The 27,585-nt window shown below is 40.5% G+C and overlaps 1 protein-coding gene across 7 annotated transcripts in view; it reads right to left on the bottom strand.

Annotated features, from left to right (window-relative positions):
• aopep (aminopeptidase O (putative)) overlaps positions 1–27,585 on the bottom strand; it is a 119,078-nt gene that overhangs the window by 36,640 nt on the left and 54,853 nt on the right. For all 7 annotated transcript variants that reach the window (XM_088076634.1, XM_088076630.1, XM_042488272.2 and 4 more), the window contains 3 exons: positions 8,079–8,195; positions 577–663; positions 317–465 (listed from right to left, as the gene is read on the bottom strand). In XM_088076634.1, coding sequence (XP_087932760.1) covers positions 325–465; positions 577–663; positions 8,079–8,195 — 345 coding nt within the window. In that variant the 3' untranslated portion in view covers positions 317–324. The remainder of the gene's footprint in view (positions 1–316; positions 466–576; positions 664–8,078; positions 8,196–27,585) is intronic.

Here is a 27,585-nt window from a genome sequence, read left to right on the forward strand (position 1 = left end):
CATATTAAACAATGGTTGGTTTTCACATTAGTGGCATACCTAATCTTGCTTGCGCAGAGTATGTTTGAATCTCAGACGGGCTTTAAAATAAAAAGAAAAAGGATTAACAATAATTAGCCTGATATAGATATACTAGATATACTAGAATTCCACTAATTTGCAGAGATGTGGAAATAAATTAGTGTGCAAATTTATATTTTGTATCTCAGTGTAACTGAAAGAATACTACCAAAGATGCAGAATTACATGACGCGCAGCAGGTGTAACTACAAGAGAGAACTACATAGAGAACAAAAAACTGAGAATGAAACTATACCTCCAATGTCATAAAACCATCTCCTCCACCACTCTGCGTGCAGATTGGTCCATTTCTCCCTGGACCAATAAGAGGCAGCGTCGGGCCAGAGCCTGCTGCGTGGAGTTCTCCTGAACCATCAGCTCCCCATACAGATACACACCCATGGCCTGGAACACACACACACACACACACACACACAATGAATTATTCGAATCAGTGTTTTGAAAGTGTTTCACTGTATCATGCAGGACAAATGATCAACAGTTGTGTCTTTTTACCTGGTCATGAACTAGAAAGTGTTGTACTTCTCTGTAAGCCTGAGTGTATGCATGTTTGACCACCAGCTCACACCAGCGATGTCGGACCTGGAAGAGAAACAAAAGGAAAATGAGATACAATAACTATAAATTAAATAAGATACACAAAAATGAATTTCATTATTTTAAATGTGACTTTGACATAGAAAGCCTCTTATTTAAAGGTTTATTATGAAGGAATTGTCAGCTACTGTTTGTAAACAGTATCACCAGTGAAAGCAAACCCCAGTGTTGACAGCTTGGCATTATTTCTCGCTATATTTGCAGTGCTTTTTTGGTGCGGTGTTAGTTACATTTAAAGTATCCTCTTGGATGTGTATTGCTCACAGTCTAAACCTTTTTAAAAATCTTTTTATAAAGTTATGACCTCACCTGTCATGTTCAAACCAAAAGAAAATGACACAAACAGACACAAAACAAAGACACAAACAGAGGGCAGAGTCCCTGTAAATAAATATACCACTACATACTTTGATTGGGTCACAAGTGACGATTTAGATTACTTTTTCGTGAGTCTGTACATTGTTTTTTTTAGGAAAATATTGCATAGTGTATACCTTTAAGAGACTGACCGCACAATATTGTCAGCATGAACCAAAACTTTAAGGAATTACATATTAAAATAGAGTAAAAATCAAACTTTTGCTCACTTCAAACATATGCATTTATATAATTGCACTTGCCAGTATCTGTCTTTGAAATGCCCATGATTTCATCTCTGAAGTTATTTAAGGTCACCGCTATTCAAAGCTGATGAAAGCGACCACATTAAAGCTTTACCAATTACACTATTGGTACAGACAATATGAAGCTAGAGGGATAAATTACTCTTAAATATAGTTTATAACACAAATAAAAACATTAATAATAAGCAGAAAAGTGTTGATGGCAGATTTATAAACTGTTGATTTTCTTTTCATGCTTTTGGCCAGTGCACTAACACATTAATGTGAACGGGCCTTCGCCAATGCCCGTAACAAAAGACAAACGACTCATCTGACAAGCTGAGAGACAAAGCTGGAGGAGGCTGCTCCTCTGACAATGAATAGATTTATCTACAATCGGAGTATTAATAGACGTGAACTTTGTTTCAGAGAGGAAACCGTCTCAACTTAAAGTTCATGTTTAAAAGTTTGATTTTAAATCTCTGAAAACTAGTGTGAGTGTGTGTGTATAAGTGTGTTTTTACTGTATGTGTGAATTTGTGTGTGTGAAAGCTAATGCCTGGCCTTTCTCCCAGAGGATCAATAGGAGCTCTGTTGCCGCGGTTACAGGAGAGATCAGAGACTGGCTCTGTCCCTGCCTCAGCCATCATCCTTCATCATCTGCTATGAGTGTGCACGTGTGTGTGTGTGTGTGTGTGTGTGTGTGTGTGTGTGTGTGTGTTTGCGTGCATGTGCGCGGGCATGGATATGCTGTGCACGTGTATACGGGTTCACTGCTGTGAAGGAGAGAGACAGAGGATGATAAAAGAGACGGAGGAGCGATAAAAAAAATCCAGATGAAAAATCTTTTAAAGCACTGTCACTTCTTTAAAGCCTGACAGTTTCCCTTGGCTGGTTTTTTCGTGGGTATTTCAATCTCCTTCATAACTATCTCCACACACTCCGGATAATAAACTAGTTCTTTGGAGAGTACAGTGACCAAGCGTGGGTGATTGATTCTATTTCAACAGCTCAAGCTTTGGGCATTTCTACAGCGCTTGTACAGATATTCATTTTGAGGTAGCAGTCAAGAAAGGAGGTAAATGGATCTACCTGAGTGCTTTGTGACGGTGTTCACACTCTTAATTGGAGTTTTTGCTTTGTTTGTTTGTGCCAGAAATGTTGCGCTGCCCTCCACCTGTTTATGCAGCAGGAGAATGGAGACTGCTCCATTTAGATGAGCCACATTTCAATTCTCACATTACCTCCGCAACCTACTACATAAACATGAGTTTAATTGGTCTCAGAAGGGCTCTCTAGTTCCTCTTTCGTCCACATTTAAAATATTCCTTTTTCCATATATTCTTTGCCTCTGTTTATTCTGTTTAGGCTGCAGAAATCCCACATCAGACATGACAGAACGCAATGGGTAAAAGTTAAGCGTTTTTCTATCTCCTGCACACATGGGAACAAACAAGTGTGCGTCTGTTTTCATGAATGTTGGAGTTTGCACAAGTGTGTACAGTATGTGTACCCTCTGGTGCCAGCCCTGCCCTTCTGGCCTGCGTAGCCCCAGCAGCTGTTCCCTGCGCTGGGTTACATTCCTGGGGAGAGCCCTGGGGCAGAGCAGCTGCCTGGTGCACCTCTCCTTAGCCCTTTTTTTACTCGGTTTCCTCTCGCTGGGCCTCTCTCTCTGACAGCACATGCAATAACACGGTGACATTCCTTCATTTATTACTGCACTCCTGCCCCTCCTTCACCCTCCACTACCGTTGATTTAGACACATACACTAACGTACTCTGCGTGTACTTGAATTTACCGTGACAAACAAAGAATCTTATAGACAAGACAGGCACGCAAAGCATGCATGAAGTGAAGATGCGAATGCAGTGTTGCTGTAGTCTTAACTTGTCCACGCACTGTTTACAAGCATAGATGCCATGATGCAGCGTCATGCACTGATTCTCCGGCTGAGGAAAGGAAATATACTTTAAACTGTATGTAATCAAAACTAACTGCAGTAAGAAGTGGAAAAAGCAATAACTGTTCAGAGGACAACTTTCTTTTTTATAAACCCCCTCAATCTTCCTTGAACAGCAAAAAATTACATTAATTACTGATTAATCTGTCATTTGTTTTCAAAACTTATTTTATCGTGAAAATGCCAGGAAGTGGTGAAAAATGATCAATCAGAATTTAATAAAGCTGTCTTCAAATTGCTTGTTTTGTTCAGATATATTCAAGACAATAAAAGCAGCAAATTGTCGCAAGTGACAAGCTGGCACAAGGGAATGTTTGGCTTTTTTTTTTTTTTTACAAAATATATAAAAGGGGTACTTTGGATTTTCAACCAGATTTAAGTCACTGCAGAGAGAGGAATGTGTGAAGATCAACAGTGTCAAAGCAGCCACCATGTCACCAGCCCCTGAAGCTCCCTGCCTCTCCACCGGCCAAAATCTGCTGGATGACCCAGGTGGATAAATACAGGGGGAAATGGGATTGTTGTAATCATTTAATTACTTTCCATAATTTTCTGAACCCTTTCATATATATTACGAACTGTACTTTTCACTGGCTTCTCTCTCTGTGTTTTTCACTGATCCTCTCTTGTTCTATGTTCATAAAAAACTAAAAAATAAAAGTATTAAAACAAAACAAAACTTATTCTGTGTTTCATGACACTATAATTATAGCTGCCATTATTGTTTTCATATCAAGTCTTTACCCAGTGGCACCTATTAGGACTAGAGGGGGATTTCCTCTCCTATTTTTTTGAAGGGAAGTTTTTCTTGTTCACTTGAGGAGCTGTTTTTGTTTCCAGTCTATGAAACCCACTGAGACTGTCATTGTGATGAAAGGCTACACAAATAAACTTAGGCTGATTTTTGTGGGGGGCTTTTTTTCCTAGACACTCCTTAGGTTATTCTTAATAACTTTGTCTCCTGTTCTCGGCTCCAAATGTTGTTGTGGAAGCAGATTTGATGTGGTCCAGTCAAGTCTCCAGTCACTGGAGGAGTGAGCCTAACCTGGGCACAAGCAGACAATGTGTCCTGTGTGCTTGACCGACAGATGGCCTTCGACACACAAAAGCATGCATGTGCGCTCTCACAGAATCAGAAATGATCTCACGAAATTACACACATGCATACGCACATACATGCGCTCGCAGACATGGAGTCACACAGTATCTCACATCACATGAGCCTCATATGAAAGGAATGGGAAAAGTCATGCACTCTCTCTCATACATGCAAACACATGCTCCGGCTCACAGACGCACTCACACACGTATTCACGGTCACTCACACCATTCACAAAGCAGTCCCACACTGCACGCACACAGGCCACATATTTCCTTTCACACAAAATCACACACAGAGAATCTTGAGAATCACACGCCAGTCTTCTCAGCACCTTTAACCCAGACAAACTTCTTTATCACATTCCCTGCACAGTGAAACATTATAAACTTCTCTCTTAGAGCAGTGGTTTACAACTTTTTCCTTAAGGGACCCCTTTTCTATCATTGAGTTTTAGAAAAGGGCCCCCCGACTTAGCTCATGTTTAATTTTTTATGTATATTTTATGCTAAATTCAAAGCATAACAATAACAATACAAAATAACTGAAAACCTGCACAATTAACCCAGTGCAATCTAAACTAAAGGCAGTTTGTTGAAGACCAGTGATCTGGATGACTTTTTAACAGATTATTTACATGAGAGATGAGTTTTCACAATATTTGCAGATTTTTTTTATTCTTTTCTGTATGACATTGATGATATCATGAAAAAATAGCATATCATGATATATCACATCATTTATCATACATACTTAATACCCGGCATTATCTTCTAATGCAGGAGGAAGCTGTTAAGCAGAGAGTAATGCTGTGTATAGTTTGTGTTTAGATTTTCACCCTGCCCTTATTCTGGGATGTTTTGTGGAAAGTTTATATTTTGAATAATAATCTAAAAGAATAAATATTTTATCTAGTTTTCATCACAGAAATGAATAAATTGCTGAGATACAGACTTTGGTGACACCTAAGGGGGTCGGGACCCCCAGGTTGGGAACCAGTGGCTTAGAGTGAGACATAACAAAACAATATGTAACAGCAAGATGTGCCTCTATTACTAGATTAAGTTGTAGTAATGAGAAAAAAACCTTATAAAATGGATTAATAAAGTCAATTAAATAGCAAATCAGGAAAGTCGGCCATTAATGTGGCATGAAATCATTGTGAGATGAGATTTGTACTGACAATACAGGAAGAGCAATCTATGCCATGTTTCATCACAATGCATTCTGAGTGAACATATTACTAACTGCTCTTAAGAAGCCATGACAATCACTCATATAATCCAATATTCATCGACTCTGAAAAGCTCTCATTCTCTATGGAGGTAAACAGTGAGGGGCTGAACTGCACTCAGTGCTGTGTTTGTCCAAGAATTTTTTAACAGATCATTCATCTGAAGAGGATGCAGTACCAGACAAGGAAAGGCAGAGTGAGAAAATGAATACGATCAGACCGGGAGCCAGAGAGGGAGAGAGGAGAATAAATGGCCACATTTATAAGGAGAGACGTAGGTGATTAACCTCTCCTGAATGAGATTACTAACATTAGGACGGGACCATTGCCTTTAGACAGGTGCGGCAGGAGTGCATATGTTTGTGCATGAGCAAAAGAGTGTGTGTTTCCATGCACGACTATGTGCATAATGGCCCTGTGTATTTTTAGCGAACACTGAAAGTTTTTCTTGGAAATTGCAGATGAGAATCTGCTTTTATCTGCCAGGAAGTCTGAGTAAAGAAGCCTGAACCTAAAGCTGGACCCGAGGCCAAACGCAAAGTGGCCTTGGCTTGTTGACCGTGAGGTTAATTACTAAAATTAAATGCAAGACAGTTGCATCAAGAAGTGGGTAAAGTCACTTAAACAAACTTATAGCTAAATGCATTCAGGATTCTTGAGTAAAGGACACTGCTGGTGAGGACTTCAACAACAGTTTGGAATGTAAATTATAAAAATGTCCTTAGATGAACCTTTAGATGCCTGGATTCAATAACCGCCTCAACTTACCACGTAGGACAGAACATCTGAGTTACATTACATACGTTACTGCCCCAACAAAACAGCCCGTATAATTAATAAGAACTTGCAAAAACCTAAATATGTATCAAATTTTTCTTTTCAAGACGAGCCATGTGTTAACAATGGAGGTTAGCGTGGACAGTTTACGGGCTCTGACGCAGCTGTGTTTTCACACTCCTGCTCCTGTACTGAGAGGCGGCACCGCACAGTTAAGAACTCTTAAGCCGCCAACACACACAGCTGCAGACGAAAAATACACACACTCACATACTTACAAACATCGTTAATAGTACCATTAAGGAACTTTGTGCAGTACTAAAACATGAAGCGAATACTTGTGGGATCTAGTCAGTAATGGTGGCTGTAAAGAAGAGAGCTGCTATTACAGCAGAATTTACTACACATTACTAAGCGCTGTGCCTTGGGATGGAAAAGGGAGAGGAAACCATCTACATTTCATTATTGGAGGAGATTACGGAGCTTGAATGCATATGCTCACTTGTCTGAGAGTCTCTGTGTGGGTGTGGGTGACAGGGGTGGGTAGTAACGGATTAAAAAAAAAATAAAAATTTGTTTTTCAAGGAAAAAGTACTTTTCGTGTTGCTCTTTTTTTTTTAAACAGTACGTCTACCCTTTACTCTGGTTTATTTTTTAGCCAGTAATCTATTTTTTACAGCACCACTTTTGCCATTTATACCTTTGTTTCAACAAGTCTGCTCTAAATTCAGGGACTGAGTGTAGAGAGAAAGGCAATTGAGGAGCACCTCTACTGCAGATTTGGGTTTTGGGAAAAAAATTATACAACACAGTATCATGACATTTGGTTGGGCAATATTGTATTGATACACTGATACCAACTATCCAATTTTCTATCATAAAAAAATATTAATATTACAAATTCAAATCAAACTTTTGGAAGCCTTCTATGCTAATAATATTGCTTTTTAGGTTCATTAAATCTATTTTGTTGCAATAAAACTAGAAATGATAGAAGTGAGATAAACAGACTGAAAACTTTATCTTATCAGATAAAAACAGATGTTGACCAAGTCCTTCATTAATTTGCAGTTGAAAAAAGGTAATAAATCGCAATGTATTGCAATAAATGTTATCACATGCCAAATAAATTTTTTCAAAAAACAGTTTCTGTCACTGAATTTAGTTCTCATCACCCTGATGTTTGTTCAAGTGTTTGTGTTCATGATAAGTTCGGTTTTAATGAGTTATTAAATTATACAAAGGGGAGGATTTTCCACCATGATTGACAGCCGTGACAGCCAGTTTGTGTGCTCGCATTCAATGGGGCTGCTCGTGACTGGTAGGATGGGTGCTTGGGCAGGAACTCCCCCACCGTGGTTATTGCTACTGTCCAGATGCGGGCTCTCAACGACATCACCCTCACAAGATGGCAACGCTTGTTTCCCGGATATTGTAACCTCACTTCAGCATAGCGGGGATAAGTGGGGGCGTGTCGTGCATCTTTATATATTTTTATGAATTCAGTAACGTTTTCAGGTCTGGAAAATGTGACAGTGAAGTGTGAAATTCTGACTTTTCTAAGTTTTCCAATACCGTGGCAATCCTGTCAAATGGTAACATTCACTTTTACTTGGGCCATTTTTTTACAGGAATAATTGTACTTTTACTTGAGTATAGATTTTCAGTACTCTTCCCACAACTTTTTGGTGAACATTTACATGTGTGTTTTATGTGTGAGATCTTACCTCAGCGTCTTGGTGCTGTAGGTTGTAAGTTCTCTGCAGAACACTCATGGCTGCCACACTGAACTCCTCTTCCTCGAGCAGAAGCTCTAAAAGCATCACTAGCTGCTCCGACGTCATCTGAGGAGACATAAACAATCCATGAGATTCATAGTGCTGACTTATACAAGCTCATAAAATATATGAGACTTATTATTGGATATTATGAGCAAAAAGAGTCACATTGTCCCTTACACCAGCAATTTTAAACAACTAAACCAGCAAAATTATGAACATATTGCATGCTTTGAGTCTGTTCTCAAACACATTTATGTTTATTTTCTAAAAGATTTATTTATTTTCTTGTCAGTGCTGGGAAAGGCTTGATGAAAAAAAACACATCAATATGAGACAGGCAATTAATGCAGCCTCTCAAATGGAGGAAAGAGTAGCATAATAAAACAGAGTGGAAATGGCGATTAAATAAATATGATAAACCAAGCGAATCTCGTACAACTGGGAAATATTACAAAACAGGCAAAGGAGGGCAGATAAAGGGAAAGTATTAGGATTTGAATCAAGGGCAGAGAGAGAGGTAAAGCAAAACAATGAAGTTGTCTTTTTTGATATCGTCCTATTGTGAAGAAACAAAGAGAGCAGCCGTTCTCAGGGACACACGCTGCCAAAAAAAGACATCTTTTAGAACATTTAGTCTTTGTAAGATGTACGACTGCGATGAAATCCCTGATTGCGGTGATGACAGAACCATAAAATTGGGCAAAGAAGAAAGGTTTTCAGAAAATGCCTCGCTGTTGCTTCTTAATAGCGCATGTACTGATTGTGCTATCCTGAAGTAAACCTTAAGGAAAGAACCTATTTTCTTCTAATGACTAACATCTTCAGGGACAGTGAAAACTCAGTGGTGAATTTAGACGATTATTCTGAGGATGGACGTGGGCAGCGATATGAGAGAACGACTTCCTCCTCTGGAGAGAGCTGTGCCCAGCCTTGCCTGCCTCTCTCCTGCATTACACCCAGCACTCCCAGCCACATTTTCTCTCTGGTCCCAGTCTGGGACACAATTAATGGCTGACGGCCCTGCAGAGACTGATGTGAAAATAGGTATGAAGTGTGTGTGTGACTGAGCGAAGCAGAGCACAAGAGAGAGTGAGGGGGAGAAAAAAAATGACAGAAGAGGAGGAAGACAAAACTCCTCTGCTCAGGTAAACACATCCAGCAAAGAGTAGCTGCATTTGCACAATATATAATTTGTAAAGAGCCTCTCCATGTAAATAAGTATTTCACCAGTATAAAAACATGAAACTAGGCCGTCCCTGCAGTAGAATAATGCAAATAATTTTGATGTTCGTGCTACATGACAAGAGAAAACAGAAAAAAGGCCAAGAGGTAGAAAACCTACAGCTACCACAATGCATCACGCCTGGCAATTGCGTATTACAGTGAAACGGTAAGCTAAAAGAATGTTTCTGAAAACATTTGGGGCGAGAAATGTGCAACTCAGTGACTGAATCTTGGTTTATATTTTACTTGCGCTGCTTAGTTTTACCGTTTTTTTAAGCCTCCATTTTCAGTTTGCAGGAAGTAGTAAGGCGCTATGGTGCCCACTGCTTCACAAACTTCACTACTACAGCTAAACACAGCATTTAAATATGTTTCTGGAAACATTTCAGAGAAATATGCAGCGCAGTAACACAATCTTGATTAAGATTCGATCAGCATCAGAGGAAGAGCAGCAGGTAACTCTCTTGATCAGCTGTTAACTCTGTCTGCACTGGTGGCGGCACCTTTTTTTTACCATGGGGAGAGAACAGATATCAGGTTAGATGGAGGGAAGTTTACCACAGTTCATCCACACACACTACCCACATTGTTTTGATTCAAAGCTGGATAAAAGTTGGCGAAACATTCCTTTAAAGTTATCTTTGGTAAACAACCTCCTAAGCACTGCTGGGAAATACCTGACCTAAAACCAGGAAGTATTTCAGCAAGTAGCTGTTGGAGCTGAGGGAATAACACCCAGACTCTAGCTGGCAAGTGGTCAAATCAAACACTACTGCTACACACACACACACACACAGACACACACAAACACTGATGATCATCTAACTCCATGGAAAATCTGATATCCAGCCTTGCCCTTCACCCTCTATCGACTCTCCCCTCTCTCCGTCCTCTCCTCCCTCCATTTTGTGAAGCCTGAGTGTTTTCTGAAGTGGCGTCTCCATCTCTAAAGGGTCTCTTTGGGGCCCACCCATGATCCTTCTCACTCTCCCACCCTTTGAAAAGTGAGGAGTCCGCAGCAATAAAACACTGCTCTCTCTCACACACGATTACACACATCCGTCTGCTGCGCTGACTGTGAGGTCCTGTTGTGCCTGTATGTACTTATGTTGCTATGGTGGTAATCGATGTGTCTGCACCGGTGTCTCCAAAAACAAATTCCTGGTCAATGATGGTACATTACAAAGCAATTTATATTATTATTATTATTATCCTGACATTTATTGTGCACATGTCTGCAGACAGAAACACGACTGTCTGTCTAAATCATCTCCAGGGTGAAGCCACCAACATCAATAGCAATTAACATCCGCTTCTAAACACCATCTACAGAAACACACACTTACTCAAGTGCTGGACTTTAGTACAACTGTGCGTGTACTTTATTTGGGTATTTCTGTTTTATGCTGCTTTATAGTACTTTTATTGCACCTACTTTCATAGGACAATATTGCACTTGTCACCTCAGAACCTGCATGATTTTTTTTTTCTGTGAATTGCTTCTGCTCAGGTGCAACAAAGATGGACTCTGCAAGTACAGCCATTGCGGGACATAGCACATTTTGTACCCTCCTTCATGATAAGTCACTTTGCGCCTCACTTGTACATTAATCAAAACAAAAGCACCTGCCAAAAGAACAAATACAATGTTAACTTATGTGGAAAAGGTGAAAATCATCCGGCCATGTATGTTTTCACAAATGTGATTTGATATGGTAAAGGATATAGGTTTCATTTTAACATTGATGGGGATACATAGTAAGTGTGGGTAAGGAATAATAAGCAGTAGTATTAAAATAGTAAACTCATAATTTAATGAGAATAAAGTCATAATATTTCCTTGTTGCCTAAAATCCACCATGCATTATGTTTTTTTAGACCATCTGACAGAGACAGAACCTCGTTTGGGACCGTTTCTAGATGAATCAAAGTTGAAACGGCTGTGAGCTGCTCTTCATCAGAGCAGAGGTGAAAAAAACAAAACTAACTAAAAAACACTTCTGATCAGGCATAGATCTCACCAAAGTGTGGCTGTTGGAATCTTCACAGTAGCTGGTGACTTTAATCAACTCATCCTTTCACTCCGAAGATGAAGCAGGATCAAGGACAAATGCAATTTTGTTTTTTAAACTTTATTTAAAAAACGACTAATACATCTATCTTCTGCCTTCTACCTCTTTGTCTACACAAATGTTAACTTCACCGGCTCAGGTCACTGTCGCTTCCCTCAGCTTTTTGTGAGAAGCACACACCATGGGGGCAACAAGTTAGAGGAAGCAGATCTAGCTGACAAAGTCAGATACAGACTTTCACACATTATCAAGAAACTATCCCAATCCTATTAGTGATACTGAGTCATGGAGGCAGGACTCGTAGTACAAGATCATCCAACAGTTTATGTAGCAAATACACTGATGGACAACAGTTTTATTACTGGGGTCAATGGTTGCTGGATATTGATTGGGACATGTCCCTACCCAATTCTATGGCCCTAGATATCTGAAAATCTTTAAGTTGTGTCTTTAAGTAATTGCTGAAAACTTCCTCCATCACTGCCTACTGTAGCCTCGTTATCATGTTTCTGAAGAGCTAAACATCTTCTTTAAGGCTCCACTTGTAGAAAAATCTTCAGACTGGTAACTAAAAATGTGTTTCAGGGTAGCATGAGTATGAGTGTGTGTGTGGGTGAGAAAGAGGGAGAGAGACAGAGAAATTACGGGGGAAAAGGTGAACTCCATGGCTGAGTACTCCCTTATTAATGGATAGAGCCTGAAGAATGGGTGCACAAACACTTACAAACAGCTCATACACACAACCAAACACACACACGCACACACACACAGTCTCATGTCATGACCAGGTCATGGGTAACTCCAACAATAGCCCTTAATAGTACTTTGCTGAAAGCACTTTACCACTGAAGGGGGAAACGTATCGCTCTCTATTTCACCGATTCATGTGAAAAGATCTCCTCACACAGACGACGCAGAATTTGGCCACAAGAAAGAAGCATTTTTTCTCTATTCTGTCTGTCAAGGCTGAGGAATGCTAAGGGTGAAGCAGACAGAATACACAGTCTTTCTCTTTCTCTGTCTCACACACACACACACACACACACACACACACACACACACACCGCTTGTAACCTCCCTCATACGGACATTATATTTAAAACAATGCACACATCAACGTATACACACTCCACTTCCGCACAAACCGCTGACACGGGTCAGTTGCAGCAGCTCTATATTGAGTTGAGCCTTTCACGGACCTCTGGGAAATATGCTGCTGAAATGTCCCCTTCACACACTGACCTCCAAACCTCTCCAGAACAATGATACAAATACCACACGTGTGCATTCGTGCACAAATATAGACTGTTTACCTCAGTGAGAGGGCTCAACGAGATAAACAGCTACAGTAAACACAGGATATGATGTTCACCACAAACTATAAATGAAATAAATTATATATAGCCGACTGTGCGTAGATGTATGTGTGTGCTTTTGGTATTCCCATGTGAGCTGGAGAGTAATGGAGAGAAAGAGTCAAAATGAGAAAGCAGCTAAATGTTTTGGTGTGTGTGTTTCTGTACATGTGTGTGGGTGTATGTGACTGAGCAACATTAGTCATGCTACCACTGCTGTATTACATGTTAGCACAGCACAAAATGAATCTGGGCTTTTTAGCCTTTTGTACAAAATGTGAACACACACAAACACTCACAGCATCAACTGAGGCTTTATTGTTATATTTCTACCCTCAAAACCAATCAGGCTGCTGTGAAGCATGAGTTAAGAGTCACAAATAAATTGTTTTCGATAAATCTGTGAGTCTCAGTTGGCTGAGACTTTTCTGAGATGGCATAAAAGATGAAAAAAAAAGGTTGTCCAAATACAAAAAACCCTGTAAATCTTTTTCTGTCCCTTTCCAATAATCCATCACTTGTTCAGCATTTCCATGGCAACAGCACTTAGTACCACTCTGCGTTCTGTACTGTACATAGGAGAGTCAGCCCTTGTCCCTTTTCAGGAGCCTTAATGCATTGACAGGAGTGATCTAAAATATTTCCATCTCCTCCATCTCTCCCTCACACTCTGCAAATCCTCTGAGCTAAAGAGGGTCATGATCTAAACCCCTTTTAGTCTCCAGAGAGGTCACCCAACGTTTAGCATCACATCGCTACGAGTAACCTGAGATAACCTCTGCTAACTGAATCATCGCTCTCCTACGTTTCTGCTTCTACTCACACCGACTTACGAGAAACAAACTGTTCCTTTTTACTCCTATTTTTAGGTTAGCATTTTTCTCACTGGATTGCTCTCAGGAATTTTGGCTTGAACCCTCGATCTCCTTTAGGTTGTTTGGAATGATAATTGGAGAAGGCACTGTAAGTTACTGGTAGCAAGAAATAAAACAGGGAAATGACAAATAACAGGCAGAGCCAGAGAGATAAAGAAAGAGAAAAGACACCACAGGGAATTGTGTAAAAAAAAAAAAAAAAAAGTCAACGATTGGACTAACTGACCATAAAATCTATATAATGACTCCAAAGAACATAAAAGAACCTTTCTATGCCCTTGACACCACTGAAAGGAATACAGCGGTGTTGCTAATGCTTTCTTTTCCTCCCATACCTCCCCTCTCTTCCTTGTCTCGCTCCCTACATCCGTACCACTGAGGAAGAGAGTGCTGCTTGTTCAGTCACACTGCATTATGGGGGTTGGAGACATTGAATAACTGTGACATTATAAAACCAAACTGTGAGAGGCCATTGAATTGTGTGTGTGTGTGTGTGTGTGTGTGTGTGTGTGTGTGTGTGTGTGTGTGTGTGTGTGTGTGTGTGTGTGATGCCATTCAGCCGCTCGGTTGCCTTTTATTTCTGTCTGACCGCAGGCTCGTAAAAACACATTCTGGCACCAGCAGCTAAAGGCCTCAGCCCACGCCTCAGGTACTAAGGTTTCACTCATTCTTTCCCTCAAATCCCTCCTTTTCTCTCTGCTTCTGTCTCCATGACTGTCTGCTGACCCGTCTCCATACCAACTCCTTTTCACTCTTCATTTCACTCGACCAAACCGGGTGTCTGGCTCCTCCAATTATAAGCCCCTCTTTGCTTCCTTTATCTCTCTCCGTCCGTCTTTATTTTATACTTGATTTAAGGGCCCAAGCATTCATCTGCTCAAACTGCAGCGCTGGGCTCAGGTCTCGAGGAGAAACAGTACGCAAAGCAGCTGTTAAGATTCTCTTAACAGTCATGATAGCATAAATAGCATCACAAATACTTACACTTTTAATTAGCCTGTAACTGCTCTATACAGCTGCATAGAATTAAAAAGCGCATCAAAGCAGGGCAGATGGTCAGGAATAAAACAGCAAGCAAGAGGCAAAAAATTGAAAACTAAATGATGTAAAGAAACTGTAGCTCAGGAATATTAAATGTTGGCAAGTAGTCACTGAGTCCTACGAAATCCCAGCACCAACTCTACCACTCTGATGTACTGAGTGTGAGGGCTGCTACTAATGGCTCATTTATGCTAAACATTAGGTACGTATATAGACAAAGATGGAGCCCTCTGTCTTTACTCTGTGTTTACTTCCTTCTTATTTGTGCATGTTTTCTAAAAGCTTATGGATATGGACAAAATCAAGCATAACTACCAGAGATCGCAAGGGCAAAGTAGCATAGTTGCAGCGAGATACAATCATAGGACACAATGAAGATATCTTAAAAATGGCAAGATGGAACAAATTGGTAATAAAGTGAAAAAATTCGCCATTTACATGTTGTGATGATGTGATGATGCTACATTATTATGACCTCCACTGTCACCATGTTTGCTGCTGTCAGAAACTTTTGACTCTGTCCTCCAGTGGCATCTGTTACATGTATGTATACCAACGTAAAGGATGGACAGAAGTGTGTGGACGACGGTCACAACATTTGAAATGAACATATCTATATTTTTATGTAAAGAAGTATAAATGAGCCTTAATATTTTTTTCATAATTAACCTGCACATTATTTTATCAATTCATTGTTTTGTCAATAAAATGTCAGAAAATAGTGAAACATGCACTGTATACTTCCCAGAGCCTAAGTTATGTCTTCAAATGTCTTCTGTTATATCTGGCCAATAGTCCAAAAATCTAACGCTATTCAGTTTATCATCATGCATCACAAAGAAGAGCATTAAACTCCAACATTAAGAAATAATAAAGCCAGCAAAAAAAAACCTACCAAAATATTGTTCTTCAAAATAGTTGCAGATTAATTTTCTTTCAATTGACTAATTGATTAATTGCAGCTCTACTGTCTATACTTCTCAAGTAAAATGTGAACATATCTACCAATAAATAAAGTGTAAGTGCAACAAATAGTCTCTGAATCTACAGATTGTCTCTTCCTAAGAATAGTAGTATGACTTAGATGATTTTATTTAATTATCAAATGCATGGTCACATATTAACAGGAGGCCCCAACCGTACAGGAGTGGGGGAGTATCTGCCTGCGTGCAGACGCTTGTGTAGCAGAGTTAAGCTTAAAGCACAGCAGTAATAAGAGGACCATATAAATATAAAACCTATAAATATGATAAGTGTCTCAAGAAAAATAAAATCATACACTGTGAGGACATGATACTGCAATCTTGTGGCTCCATAAGGTCTAAAAAGACATTATAAAAAGGCCTGCTGACATCATAGGTTTTGTAAACCAATTTCAGGTAATGGATTTGAGCACGTTCACGAACAAATACACACACCCAGGAGATGCTGAAAGGTCATCTGTGAGTCACACAGTACCCTTTCAACTTGTGAAATGGAGCTGTCGTCTGTGCTACCATCTCCTCAAATTATGTCAAACCTGCTGCAGGACAGTGACGATCTCACAGATAGCATCAGTCACCGACTGATGACCTCGACGATGACCTACAGGCTGCAAATGTTTATCTGCTATCTATTCATTAATGGAATTCAGTCTTTGTTTTTCAATTTGGGATAATTGCTTTAATCAAGAACCACAACATATACAGAGAGCGGGGGGGGGGTGCATATCTGCGTGTGTTTGTGTGTGGATATGGCTGCTGCAATCAGTCGTGAGCCTAATCAGAAGGCAAAACATACAGACAGCTTTCCAGAGACTCAGTGGGACAAGAGAAAAAATGGCAAAAAGAGAAAGAGGCTCAAGCTTTTGAAGTTTGACCTTGCAATCACAATGACTGTCTGGATCAATTGTCTCATCAATTTATCTTCTGACAAATGCGTTGACAACAAGCAGGGTGTCAGGGATGTTCACCAGCATGAATATAATGGGGAAACAAATATTCGCAGCACGTACAATACTTCGCCAATCAACAGAGCCCATTTGGAAAACAAACAAGTGTGTGTGCCTCATTTATGCTGCATTAGTCAAGTGTGCTGGAAACATTTTTGGGCATGTAAAGTGCAGCTATGGTACGTGCTCTACATGAAGACACTGTGTGTAATTCATCCCCAGTATTTAAAGACATACTATGCAGGATTGTCTTTTATATTTTGTAAACACCAGCCAATTAATTTGAAAGTAAAGGCATACCCCAGACTCACTCTTGTTTGGTGATTTATATTGCTGTTTTAATGGCTTTTTAAATGTATGCATGGTTGTATGAAAGTGTATGGTGTTTGGTATGTATGAGTATAAATGTATAGGTGCATGTGTGTACTTAGATATGAATAGTTTGGTATAAGAGTTATATATATATATATATATATATATATATATATATATATATATATATATATATAGTTCTCCTTTTTTATTATTTAGTTGTTAACTGTGAGCACAAATGTTAACTCAACTCACTCAAACTACATTTGCTTTTTTTTGGCACTGTGTCTGTTAAGCCCTTTTTTCACAGAGATTGTGCTACAGGGACACTACAAAGTCCCTTTCTCACGCCGCCTTTGCATTTTTACACAAAGCCAAACCGCTGTGGTATCATTCTGCAAAAGCAAAGAGGCCTCTGATGGAACATATAAAATACATGTCAGTGCTTTCTAAACAATAACAATGGCATAACATGGCAGTAACAATCATTTATCCTCTCTGTTATATGAAGGATTGATCTTGTCCTCTGCTCAGAGGATAAAGAGCTCCCAACCTCTGTTTTCACAATATGTGGACATTTTCAGTAAGTGTTCTTCTCCTTTGAGTTAGCCACTAACTGCTTCTAGTTGCTTTTTAAAAGACCTGCCAGTCGGGCGCACTATTTCCCTTGATGTCTTAAAGGCAAGACAACTCTGTCCCCTCATTCCACGATCATACGCAGAACAGCAAGGCAGCAACACAGCGCAGTATGCCCACCATAAACAGGCAGTGTAAAAGGGGCTTTAGGTGCTTGCTGCTTAAGGTCTGGCACCTGGTCACAACCTTTTCATAAAGTTCAGACCTCACCTAAGTGCTGTGTGGGTACTCACCCAAAATAAGAAAATACAGGTAGAGGGCAGAGTCTTTGCAGAAAATGACTCTGCCAAACAATCACTTTGGGGTGGCTGTGACTCAGAGGTAGAGCAGGTCATCCTCTAATCGAAAGGTCAGGGTTTCGATCCCCAGCTCCGATGGGCAACATGTCAAAGTATCCTTGGGCAAGATACTGAACCCCAAATTGCTCCCAATGCTGCGTGTGAATATTACTGAGTAGCAGGTGGTACCTTGTACGGTAGTCTCAGCCACCAGTGTGTGAATGTGATAATGTAGTGTGAAAATGCTTTGAGTGGTCAATAAGACTAGAAAAAGTGCTATACAAATACAGTCCATCTGCCATTTACTTCTAGTGGGTCATAAGTGATGGTCAAAGAGATAACTTTTGTATGAGTCTATATACATTGCTTTGTTTTTTAAGAAAAATCCTGCAAAGTTTATCTTTAACCCAGCCATTGGTGGTGCATGTTTGTGTGAATGTGTTTATGAGTGTGTGTTTGATCAGCTGCTGGTTGTTAGGATGGGTAGCCCCTTCCTTCCTGGCCTTCAAGTTCAACGTCTCAGGCCAATCAAAAACCAGCGTGGGGTCACAGCAGGGCTGCGAGTCAGGGGTTAAGCTGAAAAAGCACACACAGTGGGCCCAGCGGTGAGGAATGACTACTCACTCTGAGGGGGAATCAACCGTGCAAACATACACACAGAGAAATACACCTACAAAAAGTGCATTTTCAAGTACATGTACGCGCACTTTCAGCGAGCATGAGGCATGTAGTCTTTGGCTCATTGGGTAGCTTTCTTCAACACTTAATTACGTCTTTGTGCAGCCATGGAAGGTGAACCGTTTGTTATGTAAAATTCTGTGTTCCTGCAATTTGGCATTGATCATGGAGGCAATTAACATGTTTTCTCTCCTACTCATCACCGCTCTGACTCATACTCATTCACACACCTCCAAAACAGGGGAAGTTCAATTAATCTCTGGCACTCTGTGCTTTGACGCAAGCCACAAATCTAACTGTCTCCAGTGGATGCCTCCCTCGCCTCCCTCTTACCATTCCTCCTCCTCCCACAAGCCATTGTTCCAATCCCAATGGAGACACAAACAACTCCTCAAACACATTTCAGATGGGCCTCTTTCTGTTTCTCCTCATCCTTTTCTGCACAGTTTTGGAAAGAACAATTCCCCTGTAGGACAGTCCTGTCACTTCTTGTGCGACTGATGTTCCTGGGAGGTAGAGACAGGCATAGGCCTCCTCCTCATTGTTACCTGCCACTTCCACCGGAAGGGTATAATAAGCCCCCTTAGATCCAACTACCCTCCATACAGGTACCCTAACCCTCCAGTAGGAGTCACAACCGAGGATTGAACCCAGCACTCAAGTGTTTTGCCCCTGCATGCACCACCCGTATGCCTTTGAAAGAGAGAGGCCTTTGAAACAGAACTGGAACAAAAGGACTCTGTGTGTGTGTTGTGTGTGTGGTGTGTGTGTGTGTGTGTGTGTGTGTGTGTGTGTGTGTGTGTGTGTGTGAGACACATCCAAACAGCTGGACGTCAGCATAGACAAAGAGAGAGGTGAGGAGAAAGGCATGGTGGAGAACAGAGGCATATACAATTCTTTATGTAATTGCACCACATGGACAAAGTGATGGAGAAAGATAATCCTCTAAAAGTCATAAATCTGTTGATAACCATTCTTTGTTTTTTTGTTTGCTTATTTTTTACACAACAAAGACAGTATTGTCTGTGTATCCAAAGCAGAATATGACTTTTACCTCTGTGCCATTGTTTTCTTTAAGCTATTAAAAACAGTTAAAGTGTTGTACTGGCTGATACATCCTTTCAGATTGATGAACATGATCACTGTAGTTTATTTTAAGTCAACCCTTCACACACTATTGTGTTGCACCAAGTTTGTGACTAAAACACAAGTCACTGACTGAGAACTGAGAAAGACTGTTTTAGGAAATAAGTGACTCTTTTTAAAAAAAAAAAAGTAAAGTATGTACTAGAGTATGAATATGCACATTGATTCAGAATATTTGTAACAGTTTCAATACTCAATATCTGCAGTAATGATACAATCGTACCTGCAACGTGTTTTCTTATGTTCTCTTATTGTTAATGTTTACTAAGGTCACTCTGTTCTCAGCTATTAGCCAAGAAAAGACACGCTGTCCTTGCAATAGCCTTGTTTTATTTAGTTTTAATTTAAAGAAAAACATTTAAACTATACATCCTCCATATCAGTTTTTCTCTGTTATCAAATTTGGAAGTGAATATTGACATTGCCATGGTATTGATACAAAGATAGAAATTTTAGTACCATGACGACATTAGTAGACGAACAGACGGATGAGTAGATTTGTAACCTGTCTTTAAATATTTATGCTTTAAATAAGAAAGAAAGGGCTTGGGACTGAGGGTCACAGATGACAAAATGATTTTGTATGTGGCCTATTTGGTATAAAAAATAAAAAAAAACAACACTAAAAAAGGGATGTTAGGGAGATGTCACAGTTAAAAGGGGATATTAGCTTACAAGTTCTTTACTTGTTGAATCCAAACTTAAAAACATACAGATCAATATGCACCTAATAGCTCTTTCAATGGGATTTGTTGGCAGTAACAAAAGCAGAAAAAACACCAAGGTACCCATTTATTATGCAAGCTGAGAATCACTTTCTTTAAATACAGAGATTCATGAGGATGAGTGTTCATGTGTAGCAATTAAACTGACTTCTAATTTAAAACAGCATTTTTGTAGAATTATATGAATATATTCATTGTTGTTGTGGCTGTTGTTGTTTTTCCATATGTCACTGGAGCGCTTCAGATGGTCTGTATCCTGTTTTGGTGGGTTTTCTTTCTGCCAGAAACAAAATTCTGAGGGAAATACTGACATCTAAATCTAAAATCATCACCATATTGGAAATCAGTTAAATCCAGATGCTCAACACAAACGCACACTAACACAATATACTCAGTTATTTCACAGATTACTGCCCACACATAAGGTACGGAAGTATGTAATGTGACTGAGGCTGAAAATAGCAGAGCACCCAGGTTTAATTTCCTCATGTCATTTGTTCTGGCCTGATCCTGAGAGGGTGAGCGCAGCCTTGGGGTCGTGGTTAAATATTATCCCTGGGGGAGAGGAAAAACTGAAAAAAAACAGTGGCTACTAGCCACACTGCAGTTTCCTTTAAGAGGCTGTGGGTAAATATTATTGGTGGTGTACACTGCTCTTTATTATTATTACGGGGGTTAATAGGGCACAGAGTCCTGCAGAAATGTCAAAAAGGAGACAAAAATGGTTGTCAGCTCATGCAATTGCGTGTTGGCAATTTTATCATGCTATTTTGAAGCAGTTGGGTTCCTAAATGCCAGCACACACACATTTATGTACACACACGGGCACCCAGGATTCGTCCATTCAAGCCTGATTTAGCTGGATGACAACAATAATGGGGGTAAAACATAACCATGCACTGCTGATGACCTCCAGTGAGGAGAGATAACATCAACTGCTGCTGAAGGATACACCGAGAAAGAGAGGTAGAGAGCCAGAGAAGGAGGAGGGAAGATGGGACGACTCTGGCAAGCAGAGTCAAACACGAAGAGGGAGTGGCAGCAGAAGACGAGAAGGGAAGCGGAGACGGCAGAGAGAGGCTAACATAGCCCGAGCCATCAAAGAGAAAGGTCATGTTCAGGAAGAGACTCCCGAGTGTGTATTTCTGCATTTGTGTGGGCTGTGTTAACGTACTTGAAATGCAGACTAAAATCTTTGTTTGTTGGTCCTTGTTGTTGTTGTTTGTGTGTGTGTGTGTGTGTGTGTGTGTGTGTGTGTGTGCGTGCATGCGTGTGTGTGTGCAATATGTACTGTATGTGTGTTGTCTCCTGTGTGAACTCCAGGCTGGCTCCATTTAAGCAGTATGAGCTGACAGAGGTATGTGGGATGGACTGAGCCCAGATATCTGCTGCACAGACAGACACGCACACACAGCTGTGGAGTCATGCACCACCACAAAGAGCCAGACACACACACACACACACACACACACACACACACACACACACACACACACACACACACACACACACAGGAAGAAAAAAGAGGTAGATATTAGAGACTGACAGAAGAAACGGGAGAGAGATGGAGAGACAACAACAAGAAAAACAGATGGAAAGAAATTCAAAACTTGTTGTTTACCTAGCATTAAAACCCCGGGAAGACAATCCGTCTGTCTTTGTCCTATGATAAGACCACATCCATCTTAGTAACACATGATATCCCTCACTGGGGAGTGTGGAGCTGTCGCCTGCAGTATGGCTGTTGGCAACAACTGAATTGCTTCTATATGTGGCTGTCTGAATACCACATTACTCCAGACTTTTGGAAAGATTAAGAGTAGTTTTATGTTGTCATCTGCTGGAAGTGGGAATGACAGCATACATAGTTTCATTGTTACGATACAATATGTTCATCATCACCAGGATTTGTTTAAAAGTACATTTCTTTCCATCAACAGCACTTTGGGCCTCATGCAGGAAGCAACACGGACAAAGGCTCTCCTCTCTTTGTATCTGTGATTTGTTCTTTTTTTGTTAGCACCAATTTTTTCTGTGATTCACCAGTGCCGTCTTTTTTTTAATCTCCACTCTTAGGTAAGAGAAAATTTCATAAGTGCTTGAGAACCCTGTCACCAAGATAGGAAAAAAAGATCTCCTTTTCACAGTCTATAAATTGCCCAATGCTAGAAACAACTTAGATTTGAGGATGAGCAGATTTCAATGGTTAAGAAAATTTGGTGCATCTGGATTTGACTTCCACTAGGCTTTTTTTTTCATCCTGACCTTAAGCAAAAGTGAAATCTGCTGTTTGTCCCAGACCTGTTGATTTTAGTCTTAATAACCTTAAAATTAAAATGACTGGTTTGTAATGCATCTTTCATCTATGTGGTATCACTCTGGGAATATTTGCACATTTGGGTTCTTGGCAACACACCATTTCATTGATAAAAATTTTAGCCCATCAATGTGTCTCTGCTGCTCAGGAACTTAGAATAGACCTAAGCATAAAGAACATATGAGAAAAGAGCATCACAAACCATGAAGCTCGGTGAAGACAACCCTCGCCCTTGGACACACCCTGAGATCTTAGACACTTACTTATTGGTTTCATATGCAGGGATTTCGATAATCTTCAGCGTCTATGGGCTTTGTAGTATACAGCTGACATTACTTGATGTGCATGTGTGTATTTGTGTGTGTGTGTGTGTGTGTGTGTGTGTGTGTGTGTGTGTGTGTGTGTGTGTGTTTGACAAGGCTAATTGCGTCAGGGCTGTCTGAGGGCGCTGTCGGCTCCCAAGTCATTACCAGGAAAGACAGATGTTTTAGCACTCAGCACGCCGCACTCATACGTGCACACACAGACACACAAACACAACATTACATATTGTACCTACAAAAGCTATGAGGTGACGCCTAAATCAGTTTTTTTTTGTAAAAAGCATTGATTCATTTCCCAACACTAAAAAGCCAGCTCCACTTAACAGCCGGGGCCAATACTGAACATGACTCCACACTAAATATCTGGCCAAAGCGTCACCGAGTTTAAGGCAGTGACCTCCATGCTACAGTGCATTTTATAGCCCTGCATTATACTCAATGTCTAAATTTGAGTTTGAATTGACTCCAAACTGAACAATGTGTATTTGTGTGACCGACAAAGCGCTGTGCTTGTTTTGTAGGTATTGTGGCAGCCATGTTCTCTCTCTCTCTCTCGCTTTCTCGCTGTCCCTGATGTGTTTTCCATGTGTGCTGGAAAGACAAACACAGCTGCACTTTAATGACACTCAAATGCTTCTGGGATTCAGAATGCATGTGCGTGTGAGTGTGTGTGTGTTTGTGTAAGGGTGTGTGTTCTTTTTGACCACTTCAGTGAAAAGCCTGTTGAAGCTACTCTTGCTCTGTATAACTACCTCTCCATCTACCCACAGAACCTTGTGTTTGCCTCTGTGTGTGTGTGTGTGTGTGTGTGTGTGTGCGTGTGCGATCGTGCATGGGTGCGTTCCTCAGAGAGTCATGAAGCCGTAAGTGGCATTTCTGAGCAGCTATGCATACCATGAAATAGCTTGTCAGCATAGTCAATCCTAACTGGTGATATCTTTACACCCCCCCCCTTTTTTTTTTTTTACTGTATACTCCCCATTCACAAACACTTATACATATACACACACATGCACGCAGACTGCAGGGAGTCCCCGGACGAGATGAGACAGGCTGTGAGCTTCAAATGACCCCCGAAAACAGAACTGCTGCTGAGTGATAAATGAGACAAATACACGCTGGCACTCTCTCTCTCCTTCTCACTTTCTTTCCGTCTCGCTCTCTCTCCCTCATTAACACAACACAAATGGAGCCATCTCCTCTCTCTCCTCTCCTCCCATCTCCACACATAAATCTTCTCCCCTTCTCTAACACTTGCCCCGCTGATGAATCTCTCCAGCTTTTTTTTACTACCTATCAAAAAGGAAAACAGTTTCGCTCTCCATCAGCGCAGATGTCAGGAACTTTCGGATGAAATGGAGCGTTAAACAGCCTGAGTTTGTGTAATTTCCAAGATTTTTTTTTGAGGGGGATTAAAATGGACCTGACAGAACTACAGCATCATGACAAATCAGCCAGACAAAAACACAGCTCTGTCCACCATGTTCACTTTTTTTTTTTTTTTACACAGTTATTTTATTTTCAGTCAGTTTATACAGTAATATCCTGTCATACTATGGCATGAGTTTTACAAGTTATGCTCTGGGGTCTTATATAGTGAGAGCATTACCAGTTACCACTGCAATAAAGCATGTGGACACGCAGCTGTGTATATGTTCTGCAGAAGTAGTGCCCGGATTTATCGCTCACTACATCAGCTTTGTCACAACACAAAAAGGTACAGACCCAAACGTTTATTCAAACAGGCGCACAAAAGTGGACTGAAAATGTTTCATTGACAGGTAACGCTGGATCAACAGCTTATTGATGCACAGTCGGTGTGAGAGGAGAGTGAATCAAACAGCATTGTTTGCCACACTGATCCCTTCATTCCCACACAATCTGTTTCTATCGGGTCAGCACTTTTCATAACAGTTGCTGAAGAAAATGACAAAGCCGGTAAGATGCTTTTATTGATCTGTTGTTTCACTCCAGCTCTGTTGTCTCTTTAGATGTTCTGGACTCTCTCTCTCTTTCTCTCCTCTGATTCTCTCTAGTGTACCTTCATCTAATGTACTCAAAGGAAGTTAGTAATCCATTCTCCAGGGGCAACAGTACAGTATGTGTCAGTCCATTTATTAATTTCAGTGTCATGCATATGAGAAAGTAGATAAGGGTATGACTTTCTGCCACTGTCTGATCCTGTCTCTTGACTGTCTACAAACCATTCTTCTTTCAGGAATCAGTTTATATTCCAACAGAGGAGGTTAAATGAAAGTGGATGCACAGCTAATAAGCTACAATAGCTTCCTCCTGTGTCCATAATCATATCGTTTCAGTCACTATGCAAAGCTCATCATTATAAATGAGGATTTAAAAGTAGATTAGAGAACTGCACCTCACTGCTAGCTCATTTCGCTCTTCACCATGGCCATTTTTTACAATATATGCATGGCCGCTGTTGCTGCACAAATCCACCTGTTCATCTGACAACCCGTTACTTGTGAACATTTTACATTTCAGCCTATTGCCTCACAACATGAAGTCTCTATTGTCCACACAAACGCCATCAAAGCAGCCCGGACAGATCTCACGATGCGAGCAGAAACCAGCCCACAGAACGGAACGCATCGCTCTTTGCTTGACCTGCCGCCTGAAACCTGTCTGCCATGGAAGTCCCTAATCAGGAGCTTGATGCTTCAGGCAACACAGCACACAGTGTGACGGCTGCACACAAACCATTCATCACAATAAGGTGAGGAGCACAGCACATGAATTGGACTCATAAAAGTGAGCCATATAGCCACACATAATAAACTCTCGGTGACAGATATTCATACTGCATTTTAAATATTCCATGAAAAGCAACAGGATTGGTTCTTTTGAGCTCTGTATGGGTTGCCATATGTGTCCAAACCGGGGGTTGTGTCTGTTGTTGTGTCTTGGGGTTGTGTCTCACAGTGGTGGACTCAGGGTCTGAGCTGTTGTCCTGATAATAAAGAAACACACACACACACACACACACACACACACACACACTCACACTCACACAGAAACACACACTTTTCTTCCGACCATTTCCCATCCTGATGTGATGAAGTCTGGCCGGAAACAGCCATTTCCCTGAATGTTCCCATCTCTCCTCCGGCATACTCCCTCATCCTTGATTCATTGCCAATAAATCACAGAGAGAGAAACAGAAAGACAGAGCAAGAAAAAAAAGTGAAAGAGAAAAAGAGAGTGGAGGAGAAGGAACAGGAGACAGCAGTAAAAAGCAGGAGATAGGAAAACAGAGATGAAGGAAAACCAGATGTGTGATGTGTTCTCGTCAACACTGACTGCTCAGGGGCGGAGTTCACATTGCCAAATATGGCTGAGTGTACTCTGAAGCAGTGACGTATTATCGAAAGAAAAAAAACAACACAGATGCCATAAAAACACCATTACATAACAGATATGCTGTATTTCAGGGGTCGCAGTCAAAATAGAAATACAAATTTTAAAAAAGAGAGGAAGAGGTAGATTGCACTAGAAAAATAAAATGCTGAACAATTTGCTATTTGAGCTTTCTTATTGCAACCACTGATTAACTACACTTGTGCACACAACACATTTAAGTCTATGCTGACAAAACATGGACACAAATTAAATTCAGTCTGTCCTTTTAACAAAACAGCACAGACTGAAAGCATTTTCACATTTCTCTCCGGTCCCCCCCTCCCTCCTACACTGACAGAAGATTATCATGGCGGAGTAACACACTGAATGTCACTTGCAAACTCCACCCAGCTAAAGAGGCTTTTCGATCATGCCCTCCCTGCTGTTCACCCTCCAAAAGGGGCTCCACTACCTTCCCTGTCCAACAATCAACATCACACCTCAGCACAACACAAGGGATCTCAGTCACCACTTGACTCGCGTCTTTCCACTGTGGGTTTACATTATCTCCTAAAATAGACCGCGGTATCTATTTGTTATAGGAGCATTAATTTTATGTTATTTTAACTCTGAGGCTTTTAGGTTTGATGGCAGAGTTATCATGAATGCAAACACTGATGCAAACACTCATGAAAAGATAGCCGCACCCTTTCTGATGTTTCACGTTGTTTCTCATCTGTCTCTGAGATACTTGGAAAAACAATACTAAGATAGCCACACCAAAGATGTCAGTGTTAAAAAGTTGATTGTACCACTTTACAGCTGTCAAACTAAAGGCCTGAAAGCAGTGTTATATGACTTGATGGTCTTGGTTTCGAGAACACTTTTAAGGTCTCTACCTCATCTCAAACTCAATTGCACTTTTACTCTGTCCCACCTCGCTGTCAGACAAACATGACTTGGTATTTAATTTCAAGACGTCTCAAGACCACAATTGTGGGGATATCACCAAATTTCCTTCTCCTTCGTGTCTGTATTTGTTTTTCTTATGGAAAACAAAGTAAATGTAAGTGTACATAAAATCCACCTCTGAACTGCCTTTAGATTATTTTATCAAGACATTTCTTCTCAGGTACACTAACACATACACGTATGTATGGCAATAAAAGAGGTTAAAAGTATTC

The sequence above is a fragment of the Plectropomus leopardus genome, chromosome 4 (genome assembly GCF_026936395.1).
Source record: "Plectropomus leopardus strain MGB_pleo_1.0 chromosome 4, ASM2693639v1, whole genome shotgun sequence".
In the NCBI taxonomy this organism is placed as follows: Eukaryota; Metazoa; Chordata; class Actinopteri; order Perciformes; family Serranidae; genus Plectropomus; species Plectropomus leopardus.